Raw genomic sequence first — 24,886 nt, 5'->3', positions numbered from 1 at the left:
CTTAATACAAGTAAATCCATGTAAAAACACCCAAAATGAAACAAATAAATTGCTAGATAATCATTTAATTCATCAAAGGACTCCATATTGCAAAGGATTTTACACTTAAATTGCTTTAAATAGTAAGCTTCTATAGTATATTCTTAAATAATTGGATATATAAAAAGTCAATTTACTTTCAATGTTTCAAAACTATTTGGGGAGATGTGTGGAAATACTTGCTCCATGGAACCTGAGATCCTGATTTTTCCTTCTCGTGGGAAGGACACAGCCTTAATACCTTTTACCATTAAGCAAGGTTCCCTAAGGTCTATATTTCCCTTGAAGAAACCGCCTAAAAGGAAGGAGAATTATACAGTATCTAAAGACCCTTTGATCTTTGGTTTCAGATTTTCTTTGATTTCTTCATTTTTATTTGATAATAATGTGGATGAAAGTTTCTATGTCAAAAGTACCTCCTTAAAAATCATAGTGGTCTGTTTTCCCCCATAATATCTTGAAGAATAGCTTTCCCATTCATGTTCTAAATGAGGTAAAACAAAATTCTGACTGTTGTCCCTATGGGCTTCTAATTTCTGCCTTAAAAGAAACAAAACGCTCAAAATATTTGTGCTCCCATTTCCTCCCCTCACGTCACCACACCCCTCTCTCCTCAGAGGCTTCTGCTCGTGCATGTAGAGATTGGGCCATAGGTTGCAGCCCAAACACTGCTGTCTATCCCCACACAGAGTGAGCAATCCCAGATAGGGGGCCTAATGTGGAGGGTGGAAGAATCCCACTTTCAGGCAGTGAAGAGGCAAGGCCGAAACACCAAGCATTATAAGCAGTAAAGAATAAAGACACTAAAATCCTTTGACCACTCCGTCTCCTGGTGTTCTTCAATTTCTGACTCATGTAAGCCAACGGAATTTAAATAAAGTCTGCCCAGAGAAGGAAGACAGCACACCAGACTCTAAAACACTCAAACCTTTTGAATTAAATCAGGTACATCTGCTCTTAATTACATACGTGCACACACATTCACACACATAAACACACACAGTGGTAGATTAAAGACAGCTGAAAATTCTTTGCTATTCCTCCCATTGCAAGGAGGAGCCTAATTCTCTTTCCTTGTGTCTAAGCTGGCTTTAGTATCTTGCTTGACCAAGGCAACGTGGTGGTCATGATTTTCTGAGGCTGCTAGCGCTGGCTCAGAAAGGCATGCAGCTTCCACCCAGATCTCTTGGACTCACTCATGGGGAATGTCTTCTTAGGCTGTTCCTTTTTGGAATCTGGCTGCCATGCTGTGAGAAAGCCTAAGAAACCCCACAGAGAAAACCATGTGGAGAGAAACTGAGGCCTCTCAGCTGACTGCCATGAGTGAGCTCCCAGCCAATATCCAGCATCAACTACGAGCTATGTGAGTGAGCTGTCTTAGACCACGCAGACAAGTTGAGCCATTTAATGACTGCAGCCCAGCCACCATCTGGCTGCAATGCAAGGAAGACCCAACAAGAAGATCCCAGCCTAGCCGTTCCCCACAAAATTGTGAGCAAACTTAAATGTATGTTTTAAGCTATGAAGTTGCTAGGTGGTTTAAGTAGTGACAGATTTCCGGAACACACATTCTCCAGCAGTCACCATTCTGATGCCATGCATCATACAAAGAACTCCAGCAACTCAAGCCTAAATTTGTTCCCCTTCCCACTTGCTAGTAACCCTGAATGAATGGGGAGATAGTTCGTACGACTTTTCCATCTCATCCAAATGGGACAAGACTAGAACTTTGAAAACTTCTCAAGCTATAGAGACAACACTAATATTTCTAATATTTGGTTTCTAACTGATGTTACGGACCTAAATCTCTGCATTATGTGTATCTTATCCTAAATTAGTTGTAATCTCAGGTAAGAAAATGGTAAATCAAGCTAATAACGCTAAATTTACAATATTTTTAGAAATTCCTTTGTCCAAAAATTACTTCTTGATTTACGATAATCTTACCTCAAATCACCAGCCTTAACGCCTCGTGACTTAACAAGGAAATGTGTTAAATATTGCCATCTTTGAACATCACATGGCTTTGATGAGCCTCTCTGCCATTTAAAGTACCCGAGTACTGAAAACCAGAACAAACAGAAGAACTATTATGAAAGAAAAGCAGTACTTTCCCATTTATCTCTTGGAATAAGAACAGTTCAAAGTAACACAGAAAATGGAACACAGTGACTTCTACCATACACACACACACACACACACACACACACGCAAAACATGCTGGAGGCTATATGATATCATATCTGTACTCTTCAAAACAGAATCCTACCATTTGGAATTATAACACATTTTCCTTTCATTAAGCTTGCCCTGTGTGAAAAGAGTGTCATCTTGTCATGGCTGTAACTCTCTCAGAGAAAGCACTGGAAGCATCTTACATAAATCCTCTCAAGTCAGTTCAGGACAAAATATGGAGTACAAGTTAGCAGCATCACTTTGCCCCTTGACCAGCTATGCTCGTGAAGGTTTGAGATCTGCATAGCATGCTAAACAGAACTTGTTCCCACTCTGTAAAATGTTTAGAACATCTTAGACCAGTTCTTTAGCATTTAGATCAATTCTCCCAATATTTGGAAGGCAAAGACAACTGGCTATTCTTGTTTGTGTGAAGCAAAGTCATCATAAACTAAGCTACGAGAGCAAATTCTTCTTGATTACCTCAGCTCACTCCATATAATACCACTGAGAAGAATTTACAGCTCTTTCAACATCCAGTGTCTATAAAGACAGAACGCCTCAAAGGAAAATGGTACCGTACTTAAGATAGTGATATCTTTTATTAGTACAGTAAAGTCCTATTTTTATGGAATAGGATGGGTCTGAGGTCATTCCATAAAATTGATTTCCCAGAAAATGGAAATAGGCAATTTACCTTAAGAATTTTATTGAAAAATTATGCTATTCTATTTGAATAATGATGGAAATGTTCTACACGTTTCCTTTATTAATGAATTAAAATACACAAAACACCATAAAATTATATTAGAGGTTCAAAAGTATCACTTAAATCTTCTTTACCAGTCACTTTCATTTTGTAAAATCAGCAGTTCCATTAAAATCGTATTATGTAAAAATGGGTTTTTACTGTAATAATAGTTATTACCTATTTAGCTCCCAAGGATGTTGTGAAAATTAAATAATAAGCCATTGGAAAGCAAATACTAAATGTCGCTAATACCAGAGGCCAAGAGGAGCAGCCAGATGGAAAAATGAAGGAAAAGAGCACCCAATACATTAAAAAGCACAGCTTTCATCTTTAATTCCATTACTGCCAATGCTCTATGCAGTGGCCATGTGCACTGATGTTATCTCATTTAATCTCTTCAACCTTATGACATATTAATTATGGCCCTTACGTTACAGATGAAGGTCAGAAAGGTTTAAAACTTGTCCAATGTCACACAGTTGATAAATGTCAGAATCCAAATGTGAACCCAGGTTTATCCTAGTCGACAGCCCATCATCTAGCTCCTGAAGCATCACTAGCTCCCCAGTATGCCCTGTGTCTCAGAACTGCTCCTCAGATTCTTACCTCATCTTTGAAGGTCTCTTTCTAATGCCTCTTCCTTTGGGAAGTCATCTCTCTTCTGCTTGCCTGAGACACTTTGATTCTAAACACTTCTGTGTTGATTACAGCTATTTGTTGTATTACTATGTAGTATGTGTTTCATTAATACAGCTAAATCACTAGCTGTTTGAGGTCATGGCTGTCTCTGACGTGCTTTTGGAGCCCCAGACCAGGAGTACCTGGGACAGTGCCTTGAACATTGTGAGTGTTCAGTAAATGTTGGTTAAACTGACTTGGAAAGGAGTTGAATTTCAACTACACTAGCTACCAGATACAAAGCAAATGCCTTTACCAACATCTCATTATATCAGATACCTCTTTGGGAAGTTTCTCCAGTTTTCCCACATGTACATCCCAAGTGGGGATGTGGTAAGATTGAATTCCTCAAGTAGAGTATCTGACATAAGCTAGGTCCTCAACAAACAGTAGAGTTTTCTTCACTTTAATTCCAAGTGAAGGGGACAACGTGAACAGCAAGCAGAGAAGTATGAATTCAGTATAATATGTAGTCTGACGTGGATCAATCAGAGCAGGCAGGGATGGAGAGTTTTAAAAAATATATGATAAACAGTTCAGGCTCTGGAATCAAACTGTGTGATTTCCTACCCCAGACTCTTTCATTACTAGCTGGAGGAAATGGGAAAGTTGCTTAACCCCTCTGTGTCCAGATTCCTCAGCTAGAAAAAGGAGAATAAAAACAGAAGGCTCTCATGAAGTAGTTGTGGGAATTAATTAAGAAAATCCATAGAGAACACACAGCACAGTGCATGGCACACGCTAAGCACTCAGATTATAGTTGCTGCTATCATCATCATTAGCATCATCATCAAAATCTTAATTTTTAGGAAACTGTTCAAAGGAGAAAACATTATTTTTCACAGACTTATAAAATTTTATAGCTGCCTTGTGTCAAACCTTGTGTCAAGCCCCAAAATTTATTTCTGGCATTAAATTATGGATGGCAGCATTGAGGTTGTACACTTCATTAAAGCCATACTTATTGAGCATCTATTTTGTGCCAGATTTGGGTGAACAGATGTACTTGATTCAAAGGAGGCTGGAAATGAAAGAAACCAGGAGAGCCAGGAAAAGGTGAAGAATGCCAAACCGCAAGTAGAAAGAGGAGGTAAATTCAACCAAAAGATCCATGAGAGGTCAAAGCATCAGGGTTTGCCGAAAATCCACAGGGAAAAGTAAGCCAGAACAGCTCCTAAGTAAGACACAAAACTAAACAGAACAATGGATTAAATGCTGGCCACTGTAAGATAATTTGCTGAAGTTAAAAGAGGGCTTATTAGAGAAGAGGAGAGAGGCAACAGGAAAAGAGTTAAGGACTTCATTTATTATATATGGCATGTCTGTTTTCTTTCCCTGATCTTTCCATTTGAAAACTAGAAATAATGAACAACAACCACATGTTTTAAAAATCTTAACTTCTCTGGTTCTCACAATAATACCGAAGGACCGACTGGGAGAAAGTTTATACATCCAATGCCTGTGGCTTCGCCACCCTTTATTCTGAAGCACTGATTTGTGCTATTTAAAAGCAGCTTCATGGAGAATTCACGCCCATCTTCTAAGCTGACCATGAACAAAGGAATGAAGGAGAATGGAGAATGCCAGGGGCTCCCGGCGCCAGGGCACACAGCGGATACAGTCAACTGCAGTGCCAAGCAAGATAGCTAAGATTACTCCTCGCTCAGCATAAAGGTCCCAAAGGATACTAAAAGCTTGGCAACCTTCAAAAGCTTCCCTTGCTTCCTGCATGGGGTGGGGGAAACAGCTTGCTTAGTGGGAAAAACCATAGCCCCGGGCCAATCCGCTGGCTAGATTCATCAAAGAGATGGCTGAGACAGAACAGATTTTTCCCTTCCGTATGGGAATGACTCATGAGCTTGTTTACTCAAAAAGTTACATCCTCCATTGAGAGAGGTGGATGATAGGGGAGCTGGATGATAATAACAGCTCAGGTTCACATGGGGTAGCCCACCCGCTCCTGTCCCTCATCGCTCTATGCACAGTCACACAGGCACACCTCAATGCCCAGAAGATGGGCAGCACATTTTGATCATTCCGCCTTCATTTTTCACCATAAACAAAGCGGACAATATAACTACTCTCTTTTCATTTACTCTTTGTCCTTTTAGAAAGGGAACGTACTTGATTGGTTAAGAATACGAACTTGGAGTCAGACCGCTGGGTTAAATTCCTGATTCTGCTGAATTGCAAACTGTGGGACCCTGGGCAAGTTACTTAACTGCCCTGGGCCTCGTTTCTCTGTCACTCAAAATGGGGATAATAATGTTACTTCTATCACAGAGTTTTGTGAGGATTAAATTAGTCAAGAGAGAAAGAATAATTCTCACCACGTTATTAGGTGTCAACAAACGTTTGATAGTATCACTATTACTTCACAGATGACTAAACGTTCTTCTTCCAATACAGATCTTTTCTTTGGTATTACCTTAATAAGTTCAAGCTAAACCATTAATGGAATTAGGTTTTTAGGGAAAATATATTTGTTCTATGAAAAATGCTTTCTTCTCAGACTAGGGAGAGTCTGGGAGTCTCAAGAACTCTCTCTAAAAAAAGAAGAATTTTATATATATGGATGTGCGTTTCTGTTTATCTGAAGAGTCATCCTTGTATATGTGCGTACATGGGACAAGAAATCTAAATAGGTGGATAGATATATGGATGATAGATTAGATAGCTAGACAGATAAAACGTATATACATACACACGTAGAATTTTATTTTTCTATTTTATTTATCTGTTCCTTTTCCAGCATCTTTGAAAAATCACAGCAATCGCAGAGCTTAGTCATCATTTTCCTCAGCCCTATATTTAAAAGATTCACACAGGCAAAGACAAGGAGGCATTTTAATATTACTTTCTTCCACACACTCTGTATCTTTCAAACATAATGATACCAAAATTTTCTGCAAATCTGTTCTCTGACACGTAAGAAAAATTATCCAGTTAGTGGATTATTCTAACTCCTTTGGGCACAGTGACTACTTCTTCCACTTTTAATGAAGGTAGGGTGAGCTATTTTTTCTGGATTTCACTGGATTATAAAATTCCTCTCCTGCATTAAACCCAAAAAAGAAGGTTGTGGACATACATGGCTACTTATTTCCACATTCTTTACTGTGTTGTACAATGTACTTAAACAACAGGTAATCCTCCATTAGATTGGCCTGGTTCAGTCTGTGATTTTTTAATTTATGGGTTGATTTACTCACTGGGTAAAATCAGGATGTCATCCCCAGGGCCTGGAGTGGTATGGTTGTGTCCTCCCCAGCCTTCTTCAACTCCTGTCCATGCTTCAGGGTGGGACCATTTTAAAGCTGACTCAGGTACAGAGGTAGAAGCTAGAAAACAAAAGGAATATAGCAAGACTAGCTATGAAAATCTGATTCACTATGATAACTTGCAAATTCTGTCCTTATTTTAGGACGCTGTGATATTTTCACCTCCCAAAGTAGTTGTCTTTTGATATTTTATAACCTTCCAAAAAGACATTTATCAGGCATAAAGCAAGTAACTATTCGATTCTTTGATTACCTCCACTTCTAGGGAAAATATATTCTATTTTTGTTATTAAACACTTGTGTGTTGTCTTATTGTAAATATTACATATGCTTATCATGGAACATATGGAAAATACAAATATAGAAACAAAAAGAAAAAATAATAATTGCCTGCAATCTCATTAGCTAGAGATAACTGCCATTCACCTTTTGTTTATATTTCCTTACAGAAATTCCCAGCACTTTTATGTAACTGAGATTATATCATATCTGCAATTTTATATCCAGTTCTTATTTTACTGAGCTTAGCAGTTTTTCATATGCATTTTCCAATGTCATTAAAACTCCTTGTAAACATAATTGTAATGGCTACATAATATTCTATCATATAAAAAGTCCATAATTTACTTAACCCCTAATGTTTGGTATTTAGGTTCCTTCTACTTTCTTTTTAAATTATAAATAATACAGTGCTAAATATCTCTAAGCAAATCTGCCAATAATACTGATTTCTTTTTACAATAGAGTATTAGCAATGGAATCACTGAATCAGAGGGAATGATCTCACAGCTCTTAATACAGCTTAAAGTCAGCATCATAATCCAGACACCGTTCTTTGCAGTAATTTACATACACTTGGTATGTTCCAACTAGTTTTTATTGATATCGCCACTGATGATAAAATGGCATTTTCTTTTCAACCATCCCACTGGCTTCTTCATCAGGAAATTGAAACATAAATCTAATAATTTCCAATGGAGACTTCCCAGTATCACATCACGCACACCATGTTGAACTGTACCCACATGTTCTTTTCTGGAATGTGATCCCTGGTCAGAGTTAGAAAGGCAGAGAGATTGTCTCAAAAAAGGATGAAAAAAATTCACAGATGACTAAATGTTCTTCTTCCAGTACAGATCTTTCATTCAGCATTATCTTAAGAAATTCAAATTAAACCATAAATGGAATTAAGTCTTTTAGGAGAAATATCTTTGTTCTATGAAAAATATTTTCTTCTCAGGCTAGGGAGATTTCCTGGGAATCTCAAGAACTCACATGATGGGGGAACCTCACATGATGAAGGGGGCGGGAAATCTCATCATTACTCACTAATTTCACAAACATAAATAAAGAGTGCCTTCTCTATTAGGACTGTCCTAAAAAATAGGGATACAAAAAGGAATAAAATGTCACACTTGCCCCCAAGGAGCTAAGAGCGTTATGAAAGTTGTGTAAGTAAATATTGTGCATCTGGGCTGCATTTTAAAGCTTAGGAGATACAAAGGTAAAAGGCAGAGGGAGATGAGGGTGAGTGATGAGAGTTTGTACTCCAGACAGAGGGAGGAGCATGAGCAATGGCAAGAAATAAGAGATCAAGTGGAGGAACTATAAGCAGTTTGGTGTTGCTGAGCCACAGAGATGGAAGGGGACAAGTGATGAGGCTGGAGAAATAATCAGAGGTCAGAGTGTAAAGGGTAACAAAGATGCAGGAGCCAAGGATGAACTTTGAGTTACCAGCATGGGTGTTAAAGGACAGAGATGCCCATTAAGACATATGCTGATGAATTTAGTTTGGGCTGTATAGAGCTGTGTGTGTCCGTAAGGACTCCAGGTAGAGATATACAGCAAGCAGGGCAAGGATTTCAATCTGAAGGATGGGAGAGCCCTCTGAATCAGAGAGATGGAGTTTGATGTCACCTGCCCAGAGGTCACATTTGAAACTCTGAGGATGGTTGTGACAGTTCCAGAGGATTACAAAGTGAGAAGAGAAAATGCCTGAGGTCAGAACCCTGGGGAACATTCAGTTATTTTGTCTATCTGAACCCAACTCCCCAGTAGTCATGGTCTAATTAGAGCCCCAGGATAACTTAAAAATACATAGGTTGTGGTCAAGTAGAAATCCGGGCAATTTATACCCCACGCTATGGGAATCAGGCATAGTCTTGGAACAAGCCTCATCAGAAAGAGGCTTTACAAATATTTTACAAACACCAATACCATAATACCTTTCTAAGTTTTCTCCCAATTTTGCTAGCTTTCCAATACTATACTCTAAATATTCAAGTGGGGATGGGATGGGGACTTTATTGAAGTAGTCACTATCTAGCATCACAAAGGCCAGAAAGAGATGTCCTGATGCCTTACTTCCAGGAATATTTCTAACAGGTAATGACTAGGTTCTTTAAAACTCCATGCCAAGCTTCAAAAACTCTTAATTACTCCCCTCTCATATCACAGATGTTGGAAACAAACACTCTTCACTTTTGTCACCTTCACCCTTGTTTATAGGTGAGCTGAAATTGTCTTTAATTGAACAAACTAAATCTTAAAGGAGCTATTCTAAAGGATGATATTATGAATGAATTTGATCATTCTGTACCATCTTGTGTTAAGATAAGAACACTTAATGGAGAAAGAGACAGTTTCAGTCTCCTGCAGTTATTAGATTTCTATACAGTTTATATCAGGCTTCTATAGGACTATTATTAATATAGAAAGGCGGGGAGAGAAGAAGCCTACAAGAGTGAAAGAAGAAGTAGTGAGAGACACGTAAGGGGAACCCAGAGAGAGGAGTGCCTTGGAAGCCTAAGAAACAGAGCATGTCCAGAGGGCAGAAGTGGTCTTGTTAATAGCAAAGTTCCAATAAGAGAGAGAACAAGAAGTGGCTATTGAATTTGTCAACCAGAGCCTGGGTGATCAAGATGAGAAGAGTACCAGTGGAGTGGTTGAGGTGTAAACCACTGTGGATTACAGCGGATTGAGAATGCACTGGAAGTGAGGAAGGGCAGACGTTAGGTCAGGTAATCCAAAAAGCTCCTTGAGGAATGGACAGCTTTAAGATTTGAGACCCTCTGCCTTTGATCTATCCTCCCAATCTTTAGACAAATTAGACTTATCTTAAAACTGAACTTTATAAATTTTGATCAGGACCAACATTTGTGACAAAGCCTCACCCTGCTTTCCTCTACAAATTTGTCACTTGACCACAGTTAGAATTTGAAGTGGTCTCCACCTTGATTTCTGAGTCAAATGTTGCCCTCTCCACCTAGGTCCTTCATCCACCCTAGCCTTTTATGGTTCTGCATCAAGAGAAGACTGGTCTTTGAGAAGTTTGCAGGAGAGATATCAACTAGAGGAGGATTCAGTATCCATGAATTTTGTTTTGTTTTAATTGAGAGGCACTGAACAGAAGGCGCTAGTAGAGAAGGAGAGGTTAACCACACAAGAAAGAGTCATTCACTGATGGGACAAAGTTAAGAAGACGCTGAAAGAGATGGGTTGACTTTAAACACGAGAAAGGCTGACAGATTCTCAGAGACCAGAGGAAAGGAAATAAACTTAGATCTGTGGGGAAAGGGCTGGCAAATTTAGGAAGTGAATATCTGATCATCTGAATGTCTTCACATGACTGTGGACAGTATTTCCAATTAGCCCTCACTGAAAAGACAGCATGGTTCAGATAGAAGATCTTCAGAAATATTTTGATCTTTCTCCAAAGAGGCTTGCTTCACCCATTCTCCTTTCTTCCATCTTTCATAAAGCATCAAAGACATTGAGAGGAAACCAACAAAGCCACAATGTTGGAGGAACATGAATGACCTGTACTGAGGTATTAAGAAACCTGGGTACCATATTGACCCAAATTAGCATAAATCCTCACCCTGAGTCTGCTAAGCATCCATATAATAACTTACATCACCACAGCCTCCTCTGCTTCTCCCCAACATTGGCCCATATGTACTCCAATTTCTGCTGCTTCTGGAGTCTCCTGTCTGCAATGTCCCCACAGTGACCAGCATACTCTGATACACAAAATAAGCCCTCAATTGATTGTGTGAACTAAGAGGCTCTCCGAAGCAGATCAACTTAACCCAAAATGCCCCACCTGCATTACATGCTCATACTGAATCTCTGAATGGGTTAACATATAGATAGAATTCCATTAATCATTCTGTTCTTGTTTTGTCAAGAATTTTTGATATTGTAATAATTTTACTGTTTTTCATAGAGCTTTTCATTAAGCAAAATACATACTCATATTTAAATTTTGACGTTAGTACACATACCCCACACCATGGGAATCAGGCAATGTCTTGGAAGCATATTAATATTTGAAATTTCTTCCTGATGAATGGTAATGTACTAATTTTCTAACTCCCTGTGTTTTAGTATAGTTTTTTATTCCAAACTATATAGGCTAGGAAAACTGGATATATGTATTTGATTTTAATCTAACTCATGAATTAACATATGCCAAAAAGTAATTTAAACACCTGAGAGTTTATATGGTATAGCAGAAAGAACACTGGGCTGAGTTGGGAAACCTGAGTTCTCATCCAGGCTCAACAACTGACTACTGATGTGATTAAGTAAACTGTTTAATCTCCAGGCTCCCACGCCCTTATTTGTAAAATGAGGCAATTGGATAGGATAGCTTGTAAAGTTTCTTCCCTTATTAAAATTCTACAACTCTACGAAGCATCAGCTGTCTATTTATTCAGCATGTTGTAATTGACAGGCTAAGCAAAGCATCTCCCAGTTAAACTGACCCCTCCTGAAAAGCCCTGGATACTGGCCACCCACAGTGTCCTTCCAAAGAGTCCTGAACCAAGAATGACCACGCATAGACAATCCAGTATCCTCTGAGGGGGCCTGGCATGAGAGCTCCCCTAAAAAGCATGTTCTCTACAAAATAGCGACTGATTCAACCAATTGAGTCTCTTCTTGAGGAAATTGAACACAGAACTTTCAGGAAGGAGTGAATAGTGAGATACTTTTCCTTGGTGAAAGTTATTTTAAAGGCAATTTATCCATTGATTATTTAGTTAGTCATTTGATTGACATCCCCAGGTGACCATAAGACCCCATGAAGTCAAAGACCATCGCTCATCGTTGTATCCTCCTGCACTTCACACTAAAGGCACTCAATAAACAAGGTATTTTGAGTCACCTAAAGAAAAAGAGGGAAAAGGACAGGGAACATAAAAAACATAATGCTTTGGTAGCTCAGAAACAGTTATGAGAACAAAGAATCACATTCTTCCTGGGCCAGTAAGCATGGAGTAGGGACCATCAGAACTTCTCATTTATAGTTCCAGTCCCGTACCTTGACTTCATTTATTTATCCATTTAAATGGAGGAATTAGATCATTTTTGCATTAGCATGGGCTCTGCTCTGACATAATACAAAAATGCCACTGGAAATCAAAGGAAAACTCAGCCTTTGAAAAGACTTATCCCTGCTGCAACTGTACAGTTCAACTGACTCAGGATAAACAAAAGCAAACCATGAAATACATTAGAAGGTGCTTATGAGTCATTTAGTCTTTGAGAATTTGGCTTTTATAAGTTACAAAGATTTCAAGAACCATCTGACTTTTGGGGAGGATTTGTTTACCCTGATTTCCTGAAATTACTGGGAACAATTAAAGTTTTGAGATACCCTGAATTTTTCCTTCCATTTGGTAGGGGCCTAATGGCCCATCTGCAGACCTGGACTCCTGTGTGCACATATGGTCCATAATTTATGAAATGTGCTTATTTACATGTTTTAATTCTTACTTGCCGATGTTTTGAAATGCACTCTCCTTATATCTTTCTTTGACATGCAGACAAATATTTTAGCTATAGAGGTGACACAATAGAGAGTGGTTAGGCATAAAAGCTTCAGGGCTGACACCGGCCTCTTTGCAGACAATACGACGGGAGGAACCGTAGAACTGTTATTGGAGGACAGACTGCCATTCCAGGCTCTTCTATTGGGTTAATACTCACCTGAAATAGTTGGGGGCACACCTTCCTTCACCTGGAGAATCACTCGAACTTGGCCTTCACCTGAAACTGAACACAGAAAGCCCCAACTTGGATGTGACGCCAAAATCATCTTCGTACAAAAAATATTCATACGTGAAAAAGGTGGCTTTATGCTCAATTCTCCCCAACCTAACTAAATCTTCAAAACAAAGAAAAGAAGTCCTTGTTGGTTAGTCTAACAGTTGATTTTCAACACTTGATTTTGACTGCTTTTATTTGATTAAATTTAATTGCAGTAAGGTCTCTGAGAGAATTGGCACATAAATAATTAGGGGAAAAAATCCTTTAGCTGTATGTTCTCTGGAGGCCAATGCTGGTCAGCAGGGCACACCGCAGATCCTATTGCCTCTCCATCATTTTGAAGGCTCAGTTTTTAGAATTCATGTGCTTCTCACAAATAGAGTTCAGATCACCCATGAAATGTATTTGCTTTACCTTTATCCCAAGAAATTGTCCTTTTAATGAAAGCTCTTTTTCCACCCTTCTTTCTCCTCCCATCTTCCAAACCAACTGAGCACATTTAAAAGGGCTGGGGTTCATTAATTTTAAGTGTTCAATAAATTAGTGGAAATAATCAAAAGGCCTGATTCTTTCTGATAACGACAATTTGATGTCAGTATAAACCAGTAGATTAAGCTGGGAACATATGCTCCTTTGCCAAGAGAGGCTGCTATAATTAAATAGTGAATGCAGCTACAAGGTGCGCTCACGCCTGATTAATTAGTAATCAGGTGCACGAACTCTACTTCTCAGTAACACCTTGTCTCTTATTGGTTAATTACCTTTCTGCCTTATCAGATGCCAAGCGATCCAGCATCCCCATCACTGGAGGGTCCAGTGCTGCTGAAGGCTGCCGCCTTGGGTCAAAACCATGCTCTCCGTTTGCCTTTCCCTGGAACCCTGAGCCCTTTCCTCTATCACAGGATGGAATAGACCGAGGGTCACTCTTTCTAACTACAAAGCACACGCTTCAGGACGTTACAAAGAAAACAATCCCAAAAGGGATCCATGACGAGAGCTCTTCTATTCTTCTATTCTTAGTTTCAACATTATTCTCATCTAAAAATTTTTCCCATTATAAAATGCATGAGTCTATGGCTTTATCCTTACACTGTACACAATTGGAGACCAGGTACAATGGCCAACATGTTCTTTGTATTCTGTGTATCCTACTTTGTCATCACTTTTAAGACTTGGCTTATACTGTTTTTTCATCTAATTATATATTTTGCCCACTTTCTAACTTAATAATAATAATAATAAAGCCACCAGCCCAGCATCTCATCTCTTTTTTCCTATAATGTCTAACTCATCCACTTCTGGTCACACTGATCTATGCATTTTCTAAAATTGAAAAGCACTTCTAACACCAAACTGTGGTATTCATCCCAAGCTCGCTCTCAATTTAGCAAATATTTATCGAGCATCAACTGTGGTGAATTTAGGAATGCAACAATCACTAGCTCTGTCTCTAAATTTTTGAGGAACGGGCTTTTCTCATGTATCTTAAGACAAAGACATTTCTGGACATGTAGACGCTTAATCTTCCAGACCAATCTAGAAATCCTAAGTCTATAGTGCCCTCTGATATGGACACAGTATTTAACTGACAATTTGAAAAAAAATCAAACAAATGGAGGCAGGAAATAACCCTCTTAAAGGAACCAAAACACAAAATGGTAAAAAAAAGTTTTGCTCCATCAAAAAGAAGAGCAAAAGAGAATATGAAGATGATGACATCTGAAAACATACAAAAGGCTATAACAATAGAACACTCTTCTACAAGAGAAAGGAACTGAATATTGTCACAGAGTCAGACTCTAAGAAAGGGAAATTGGAAAAAAATTCCGGGAACCATTTGGAAAGGGAAATCAGTTCATTGAAAAACGTTATAAAAGTCATCCTTGTCAATAGTTTCCAAGAAGTTGTAGATTTCAGGACCCCTGTGTCCTCTTCCTCAAGACATAGCACTGAGGGAAGGGACATAAAAAGGGAAAGTTACTAGTAAAAAGTCTTTTTCAAAGCCACTATAGTCATTTTATAATGATTTATTCAACCCAAAATAAGTACAATTTATACTTATAAGAGGAATGGTTGGGGGAAGAAAGAATGGAAATATTATTTTTTTCCCTCTAGATAGATGAGGAAATTTGAAATGGAGGGAAAATAATCAATGTATTCAAAATCCCCTTGGTGAAAGGACATCGTAAATAACACGCATTGTAGTTATCATCATGGTGATTCACCCTAACACTGAAAAGGCCGACCCTCCACACATCTGACTCCCATGACAGGCTGTTCTACTGTCCTTTCATTCACTAAACCACGTGCCCAGGCTCTGTTCTTGGTAAACCAAGGCTTCCTGGCTCAGGGTGCTATCATGTCTGTAGCTCTGCACTGATGGCTTCTGCACTGATGGCTTCTGCACTGAGTGGACACTGATTTTGTTTGGCCTCTACATGAGGACAAATGGTTCCCAGCTTCTGAGGGAACTCTTCCCCAAAACAGGCATTGAAACTAAAATTTACATAGAAAAGCTATTGCTCGCTTTAATAAAGCAAGAGTGTGACTAGCACTCAACCTGAGAAGTAGTTTCAGTATCCGAGGAAATGGAGAAAAGTTACCAAAAGTAGGAAAGATTGGGAAAGTCTGATTCCTATACCACCACTTACCTGTGCAGCTCTGCGGGCTGGTTCTGAGCCTGTGAGCATGGTGCAGAAGGCTGTTTCTTCCCAAATACCATTTCTACATCATGAGAGTGATGGGGAAGAATGTCGGGGCTAGAGTCCCACCACCTGGATTTGAACCCTGGGTCTTCTAGTTCCTAGATGTGGGCAACTGACAAGTTATTCATCACTTCTGAACCTCACTCACTTCATCTGAAAATGGGAATAATCTACTATCTACTTCCTAGGGTTAGTGGGAAGAAAAGATGAGATAATCCATGTAATATGCTTAGGACAGTTCCTGGCACATAACACTAAGTGTAGCTATTATCAATACTGTTGTTATGGTATGCTCATTATTCTAGAAGCCAGTTAAGAAAAAACAAGAAATATGCTTTTATTCTTTTTACAGCTGCACCTAATCATGACGAGCCACAGTATTCAGAGTTGTAAGCAACTTAACCAGATCTGTTAAAATTTGCTAAGTGCGTTGATGCTATAAAAGACAGTGTAAATTTTAAGTGTCATTTCCAATTTGGACAGAGACAAAGAAAGATGAAAATCATTTAAGAATAAAGGTATGGACTCAGGAAGAGTTTAAAAACCTTGTACAAGCTGTGATATTGTACATATGCTTTCTCAGTGCTTACGATTGCTGATTTTGTATTTGTAATATGAGAATGACGAATCTACTTTGTTTATAAATGAAGACTCACTCCATTTGATCCTTCCCAGATTGGAAGAATTTCTAGATTGGTCCTCAAAAAGAAAAGAAGTCTTTGGGTCAATCATTGCCAAGTTATTCTGACCAGTGCTATATGAGCTGAGCTTGCTATAAACACAGACATCTAAGAGGAAGAGAGCAAGGTGCTGAGAAAATGGCTCCTGGTAAGAGGAATGAGAGTTACTTAGTTGGACATGATGCTTGTGCTTGACAGAGTTAGGTGTTGTGCCTGGCACTAGATAAGAGAAAAATTAATTAATCCTCTCCCTGAGGAGGTCCAATTCTTTCTTGGAATTTTGGAGGGAGAAATATGAACCTATGCAGAAAGAAAAGACACCCGGCATTTTAGCAGGCTGTACCTGCCTTTCCTATTTCATTCTTCGTCCATATTGCCATTCTCACTTTGCCATTGAGGTCTGTGCACATATTAGGACCTCTCATTCAGTCCACATTTATTTAGTGGGAGTCAGCCATTGACAACATATGGAGAGAACGTGAAACAGCAATTGCAATCTGTGTCAGCAAATTTCATCCAGTCTCACCCCCAGTCTAACCCCGACTCACGCACTCTCTGTCTGTCTAACCGCCCTGGACCCCTCTGCAGCTGTCTTCATGAGCCAGCTGTTGGATTTGGTCCTCTCTCCACATTTTCAGCTTAGCTTGCCCTGTCCTCTGCCCTCACCCCTTCTTCGGGATCTGCCTACCGCACCCGCACACTCCTGCTCCACTTCTCCCTACCTGTTTGGTGAACTTAACCTCACTCCCCAGAAGTTGACCTCTTTCACTAAGCCACAGAGAAGGCTTTCTTGTCTATTGGTCCTTGGGCACCTAAAGCTTGATTTGCAGGACCACACTGCTGTCTGATTCCAGCCTCACAGAGACAGCCACAGAGTCACCTTGGTCCCTGTAACACAGGATCTGCTCAAGACCTTCACAGAAACCTATGAAAATCCCATGACCACCTTTGAGCCTTCTCTTATCCCCACTAGCTTCCTTCCTGGAAGGGTGTGATTTTTTTAAAAATAGAAGAACTTGATCAAGATGCTGGCTGATAGATACATCTGCATTAACCACAGACCTGAGTGTTAGCTCAATTAAACCTTCTTAATTAACTCAGAGAACAATAACAATTGTTATTCGGATTCAGAGTGATGTTTGCCACACTTTCATGGGGCACTCGTGATTTCCTGGGCCCTGAATAGAGCTACAGGACCAGAACCTCCAGGGAGGGGCCTGGTAACAAGCATTCCAGCTGTTTGCCTGTGGGGCATGTTTAGAAACCACTTATTTAAGGAATTTTACAACTTCTCTCATATCATACTCTCAAAAATGTGGTTTGTTCTCAGGAGCAGTTGTTCTTAGCAAGTAAGGAGAGAGATTCAGATAAAAAAGAGACCTTTGTGTTCACATTCCATGTGTTTCATCAACTATACCAAAACCTTGCAGACCACATTATATTCCCAAAATATAAAATGTGAGTGACCATCTTAGTGGCATAAAAAGTTTTATTTTAAGAGCCATGAATGTTAATGTATTTTAGAAAAAGCAACTAAATCATTAAACCCATGATTTTATGGGTATTACTGCTTAGGAAGAGGTTAGGTTTTAAAAATAAGACAGTGTGGGAATGTATTAAGAAAAATCTTAAGTAAATACTAATACAAGAAGCATAATGATGTGACAAATTGTGAAGGTGGTATTCAAATATCTAAAGTTTGGAAAGCACAGAGTTAATCAACGAGTGCAGGTTTTTCCTATGCATAGAAAGAAGAATTGGTTTACAAGGGTAGGGATACAAACTTGGATTGAAAAATACCACTAGTATACTAGAAAAAGCACTCAACCTAGTCAGAGAAGCCGGGTTTGAATACTGGTTATGCCGCCTACGCCCTGCATGAATTAAGGCTGGCCACCAGCATCACTAAGAATTAGTTCCTTAACCTGAGTCATGTCTAGAAAAAGTATTTGATTCTAACATCTAAATTTTCCTTCCTTCCCTCTTATTTTCATTTCTTCTTCCTTCTTTCTTTTTCTCCCTTTCCCTCTACATTTTCCTTTTGGAGAAGTTTCTCGCAATCCAGAGGCAAAATCCCTTTGACATCCCCAGCTCCTATCTCATTCTCTATATTTTAACCACAAAGTTTAATACATTTCCCTAATGTCTATCCTCTATATTACTGGTAAAAATCCTTGGGGATCTTTGGGGAATGAGTTTTCTACAAGAATGTAAATTAATTGATTAACTAGAATGCTATGGATTGCCTTAGAGGGCCTCAGCATGGGAATGGTTGCAGGGTTCCAAAGGATTATGATTCTGCTCTGAGTATAGAATCCTCCCAAAGAGCCCTGGGGAGCCAGATGAGGCCTCTCTCCTGCTTAGATCTAAGCAGGATTCCTTCTCAAGGAGTCGCATGGGGTCTTCTGGACGAGCTGAAAACCAGAAGGGTCTCAGCAGCAGCGTGCTCCATCCCAGTGTCCTCGGCACTTTGAGGAAAGAGAAACCTGGGCGATAGCCATGATCTCCTAGCCACGCACTCAGGAAAACGTTCCTTATTTTCAGACTCTCCCAAGTTTAACAGCATCTTTTTGAGCTGTCTGCATGATGTGACTCGAGTTCTTCAGGGCGACTGGTGCAGACAATAAAATCCATCTGTCTTTCTATCTACAGCCCTCTTGCCCTCCCGGACAACAGCCCCGGCTTCTTGCCAAACAGCCTGCCTTTCTCTTGGTGAGGGGGACATTTGGAGACAAGCATTGGCCAGCCTGGCTAGACGTCTTTTCTCAGTGGGATCAGAAGAAGGTGATGCGCAGGAGCCCCTGAGCCTAGCAGGCGGACTTTCTCAGCTGCCGCCTCGCACAATATCCCGGCTTGGCTGCCTCTCCACTGCGCGAGCAGGGGCTGTGTGAACTCGGGAGGGCAACTGTGAATGGCTCAGCATCTGATATGAATTTATCACCGGCTGCTGGTTGGATGGGGCATAAAGCAAGAGGAAGGGGCTGTGAGTGTTTAATGTGCCCTGCCACAACGCAACGGTTTGCCCTAAAGAGCCTTTTACCAATATAAAAGGACAGGGTCAAAAGTAAGTTGACCCCTGACAGAATGTACAATTATTAGAAGAGGGCTGTGCACGAGCAGCTGCTGGAACCCCACTGGTCCCGCATCGGGCTTCCAAGAGTCAGAATATGAATAATCAACTCAAGATTGTTTTCTCCACCCCTCTCAACCCCCACCACCTCCCCCCAACCTTGTCCTCCTGTTTGGGGCAAGTCCTATTATCTTTCTACAGGAAGGAGCATAACCCTCCCCAGCAGCTGCAATAATTGTGTTCCTATTGTGATGAAGACCTCCTCCCGGCCACCCCCCTACAAGTGGCCATTGTGAGTGGGGAGTCAGTGATTATACGCTCCGCCTGATGCTTTGGGGGACCCAGCTGCCTAAGTGCTGACACACGAGCATGGGTAAAGCCAGGGAGGGGGCTGGTGGAGGTGGAGGAAAGAGGTGGGGGGATCTCGTGTCTGTGAGATGGGACTCTGACATACCAGACCTTTTGCATAAGTCAAGCCCAGAACAAATGAGGCTTTATCAGGCCCCAGTGATGAGGGGTCTCATCTCCCTTTGAAGTGGAGCTGAGCATGGAGCCTAGCAGCTTTTCCTCCTTTGGACCAAGCAAACATCCTTCTTTTGATATGCTACATGCTCATTATCTCTGCCCCATTTAATGATTTTTGATTGAAGGGTGGCGGCTGGGATGCTGAGAAGATCGTTAGAAAGGCTCCATCCAGCCAAGCCCGCAAGAAAGGCTTTCCTTGTGCTTGGGCCTAAATTTGGAATTTCTTAACAGTGTGCGCTTGTTCTTAGAGGCAGATAAGGGCTGAGCGTGAAATTCTTAATTAAGCAATAAATAGAGAGTGGGGTGTCAGCAGATGTAGCCAGTAGCCATGGCAACGGAAATCACATGGGCAAGAGAGCTGAGACTAGATGTAGGCCTCAGGCCTGGGCCTGACTGACAGCTGAAGAATCCTACAAAGCTTGTAAACCAGATTAATTAGCTGACTAATTATTTCATAGCGTTAATGTAACTAAAAAATAAAAATAGTTCACCATGAACTGAAACATCCCTGGAAAGAACAGCAGGGAAAGAGGCAGCGGGAAACGGGCTGAGTGAGACAGAGGCATGGACTGCCAGTGAATCCAATCGCAGAGACAGAAACGCGGTCTTGGGGATTCGCCTCCAACTTTGAGAATGTGAAAGAACACTGTTCTACAGTCACACCCATTCCCAAGCATGATGTATAAGTTATAGTTTGGAATTGCCACTCGTGATAGTTTATCGCATCTAATATTGCCCCTCCTGCTCCCAACACAAGTATAGCACACACGTACTTTCCTTGTAAGTGGCTCCTTGGGCAGAATTCTCATGGGCTTTAGAAAGAAAACCTGAGCCAATCTCCTTAAAAGATATTTTTAAATGAGTGAGGTGATCTTATTCTATAGATAACAATTGCTTAAGTGGTATGGAATTTCAATCGTGGGAACAACATATCACGTATGTCATATTATCATGGATCTCAGTTATCGTACAAAATCTAGTCAAGGAAAATAGAATGAGACCCTTTCAGAAAGGTTATGACGTGTATACCAAGTTCGAGGCATGTGAGATTGTTGATCTTGCTGAAAAAAGAATAATTTCAGAGAAATAATCTATTGAGAAAATTTGTAGTAAGATAACACGGCATGCTAACCACACTTGAAGATGTTTGGGTGTTTTGTCCCACAATTCCAAGAGATAAGTAAGCATTCTTAGCCTCCTTGTATAGATGAAGCCACTGAGGCATGGAGCATTTATAATTCCATGCCCCGGGTGAAAGAGTCAGGCAGCCACTGATTAAAACCCTGAGCCCTGAGCTCTCTCCGTGAGCCTTCCAAAGAATCTGCATTCCACAAAGACGTCTGTTGAACAAAGGCAGGACTTGTGTTGGTGGAGAAGAGAAATACAAGAGTCAAACACATTATATGTGCAGGATTCTTTTCTCTGTCACTGGGGATCGGCCAGAAGTTTTCTCCCACAACCCTGCCCAGCACCCCCAGCCAGCAGGTCAGAGATCAATGATTTCTTAGTGGGCAGCACACTCTAGTGGAGAGAGCCATAGCCAGGAGCTAGAATGCCTGGGTTCTCATCTTTCCATTCTCAGCTGGGTCTAAGATTAGTCAGGTATCTTAAATCACTCATGAAGTAGCCAAATGGAGGAAATGAAGATAATTGCGATTTTCCTTAAACTTCCTCTCCTGGAGGATGTGGTAAGGTTGCAAACAAAAATACAAAAGATGCTCCACTTAGAAGTGGTCAACAAATGGGAGAAACACAGCCACGTGTCAGTGAAGCAGTGTTCTGAAGAGACGCCAGCCAGGAAAAGGAGCAGGACCCCCGCCCCGACTGGCCGAAAGTCTGACAGGAAACTCAGATTCCGTGGACCTGAAGGGGGTCAAGTAGGTTCTCTGCAATAAAATGAAACGTCTGTCTACAGTACACAACTCTCCCCACGTGTTTTCATCCCAGGAATATGTCCACATAGACCATGAGGTCACGACTAATGTTCTCTTCTTAGATGAAATGTATTTTACGTAAATCTCAATCAGAGCCCTAGAAAGTCACATGGTCCGAAAAAACAATTAAGTGACAATAACAAACTAATCAACATGTAAAGTGCATGGGAGAGAACTAGAACTCTATTGCTTGGGGCCTTTTGGGGGGTACCAGCTACTGGCACCCCCAACAAGCAATTATCTCACTGCCACCATGGCATTAGCCTTCCTAGAGATCGTGTAAACTTGACACACAGGATGGCCGAAACCATAGCCAAATCCACACAATCCAGCAGAGCCGTGTGGACCACCACGGAGGGCAGTGCGAGCCTGGGTTCCTCCTGAATCCTCACATCCTCTCTGTGCCAGCCTGGAAATGGGAACAGAAGTGGCTCTAGCCATCTATCTGCCCCATTCCCTCAGAGCCTAGAGGAGGCACGGTGACCTTGAAAGCCACTCCTTGGGAATCCTCTGAAGGGACAAGCAGCTCTAAGTTGATTAAACATTCAACCAACCCTCTATGACTTCCTGTTCCCTTTCCAACTCCTATTGCTTGAAGATGAAGATACTAGGGTATTCTGGTACAAAGAATTTTCTTTAATTAATAAAGGCTATCTACCTAAAAAATGATTTATACTGAAATATTCATCTACATCATACATATGCACATATATACATACGAATGTACATCTGCAGATAAATATATACACTTACACAGATGTGGCTTTACACCATATATGTGTATATACAGTAAAATAATATAACTTGCTATTAATTCAATAAATAATGCTATCAAAGGGGAAAAAGATCTGTAGCCGTATGACTTGATTTTTTTTTTCTTTTATGCCACAAATGTTCCTTTATTACATCTGGCTTACGTGACTCTTCAAATTAGTTTGCAGTTCAGGAACAGAATCTGACCAATGGACAAGACAGGCTCTTCAGAAGCATGCTAAGTAACAGAACAAGAGCAACTGGAAATTAAAATTTTGTTCCAGAATATACATCAAGTGAACAGAGTTAAAGTTAATGGCACCGATTTGCTCCTGTGCAATGTCTGCAGTACTAAAACAGTCTCAGGATCTCTGTCCATCCCGAGATTTTATAGTTTTAGCTTACATTCATGGTTGGATCAAATGAGAAATAAAATTTGAATGGTACAATTCATCGCAAATAAAATATACAACCATCCATTTGGCAAACACTTAAACAATACCAGGGAATCACCATACGCTCCTCTCTAGTGCTATTAAAATTTACTATTCCCAGGCTTCAGCGCAGATCAGACCCAGGTGACATATGGCTAAGGCACAAGTGAGAGGGACAGGGATGCAGGACAATTGCCCAGCTCTCTAAATCCTCAGGGTCCAGTCTGGCTTCTGGCAGGGGCTGGGACCTGCTGTGCTGATGAGATCCCCTGAATTTGACCATTAATAACAAAATTGTCATTCTAGAGACCGATTTGGCCAGATTCTCCTCACAGAGCACACTGAGCTGAGGTTGGTAGAAGTGGATACCTTGGGCTCAGATGACCAATGCTGACATGGTATGGGAAAGGAATACGAGACGAGCGCCAGGAAGTCAAAAAAAAACATATAGTCCTGACCCACACATTGGGCTCCTGTGAGACAGGCACAATAAGAAGGTAAGGAAATCCTTTTGCCCTCTGTTACTCTGCAATCACAGTACAGTTCCTAGACTTAGGAAATGAGGCTCCTGGATCCTTCATCTTGATGCCGCATTCTGACACAAGTCAGAGACGGCCCATCCCCGGTCCTCAGACAAGCCCTCCATGCCTCCATCTCACCTTCCTGACCTCAGATTCCCTTCCAAGCCTTTCCTTCTCACCTTCCACATTCCCTTCATTCTTCATCATGCCTCTGTCTGTAGCTGTCACCTTGTCCCCCCTGCTGTTACTTGTAACTGTGGCCATATCCAGCCATCCTGTCTTGACCTGTGATCTTTCTACAAATACAGCACTGCCTTAAACTGAATTTAAAATATTAATAACAATGCTTATTCAGCACTTTCTGTGAGTTAGGCACTCTGCTGAAAAGTTACACATGTTATCCTTTATTTAATTTCCTACCCTTTGAAGTAAGTCCTATTATGATCCCATTTTACAGACGAGGAATCTTAGAGAGAGAGAGTGCCTGCTGAATGTCCCAGACAGTAAGTGTTGGTTGGAGCTGAGGTTTAAAGCCAGGCAATCTGATTCACTTGACCATAGCACACAGCTGCCCCTTCAATTCCTCATCATTTCATAGCACTGAAATCTTAAATTCAAGAGTGGTTTCTGATTATGTGCCCTCAAAATGCTCATCCAACTACACTTACCCAGATAGGTGAGTTGTCTCAACTGGCTATCGAAGAACCAGTCACAGCCTTGGTCCTGACCAGGTGATGGAAGAGAGGGAAGGGACCGCCCCACGTGACTCCCGCACCACATGAGGATGTCAGGGTAAGGCCACACGTCTGCGTGCACCAGCAGGAGGTAATTCCCAGGAGCAAAGTTGTCAAATGTTGCTGAGTACTTGCAGTGAGAGAAAAGCACAATAGTGTTCATTTAGTAAGGAAGATTCTCCCCAAAAAATGAGCCACAAAGAATGCACATGGAATAGTTTAGAAATAGGACAGTTCACACCCAGACTGCTTTTCTTGTGGGAAATGGGCTTAAGTCCACTCCATAATAAATTCATAAGCAGAGCTACAAAATCATAGAACATAAAGACTGAACTATGCCATAAGTTTCTTTGTTTTTAACAACCTCGATTAACAGAAAACCAAGACCCAGACAAGTGAATTAACTTGTCCCAGGTCAAACATCTGGAAGAGAGAGAGCCAGGTCGAGAATTCCTTTCCCACTTTCCCAGAACTTAAAGAGGCAGGCAATGACAGGAGTGCCACCCATTTATGACAGTAATAGCTAATACCGTTGGAGCATTTGCTACCTGC

The 24,886-nt window shown here is 40.7% G+C and overlaps 1 protein-coding gene across 10 annotated transcripts in view; it reads right to left on the bottom strand.

Moving 5' to 3' along the window:
* Positions 1-24,886, bottom strand: part of PKHD1 (PKHD1 ciliary IPT domain containing fibrocystin/polyductin) — a 416,955-nt gene that overhangs the window by 179,192 nt on the left and 212,877 nt on the right. For all 10 annotated transcript variants that reach the window (XR_006532025.2, XM_044776842.2, XM_044776843.2 and 7 more), the window contains 3 exons: positions 24,269-24,464; positions 12,919-12,984; positions 6,856-6,984 (listed from right to left, as the gene is read on the bottom strand). Coding sequence is in view for 9 of the 10 variants with exons in the window: in XM_044776842.2 (XP_044632777.2) it covers positions 6,856-6,984; positions 12,919-12,984; positions 24,269-24,464 (391 nt within the window). In the remaining variant the exon portion in view is untranslated. The remainder of the gene's footprint in view (positions 1-6,855; positions 6,985-12,918; positions 12,985-24,268; positions 24,465-24,886) is intronic.

This window comes from Equus asinus, chromosome 8 (assembly GCF_041296235.1).
Source record: "Equus asinus isolate D_3611 breed Donkey chromosome 8, EquAss-T2T_v2, whole genome shotgun sequence".
Taxonomy (NCBI): Eukaryota; Metazoa; Chordata; class Mammalia; order Perissodactyla; family Equidae; genus Equus; species Equus asinus.
Note: the sequence above shows the minus strand (reverse complement) of the source record. Positions and strands in the feature narration are given on the sequence as shown.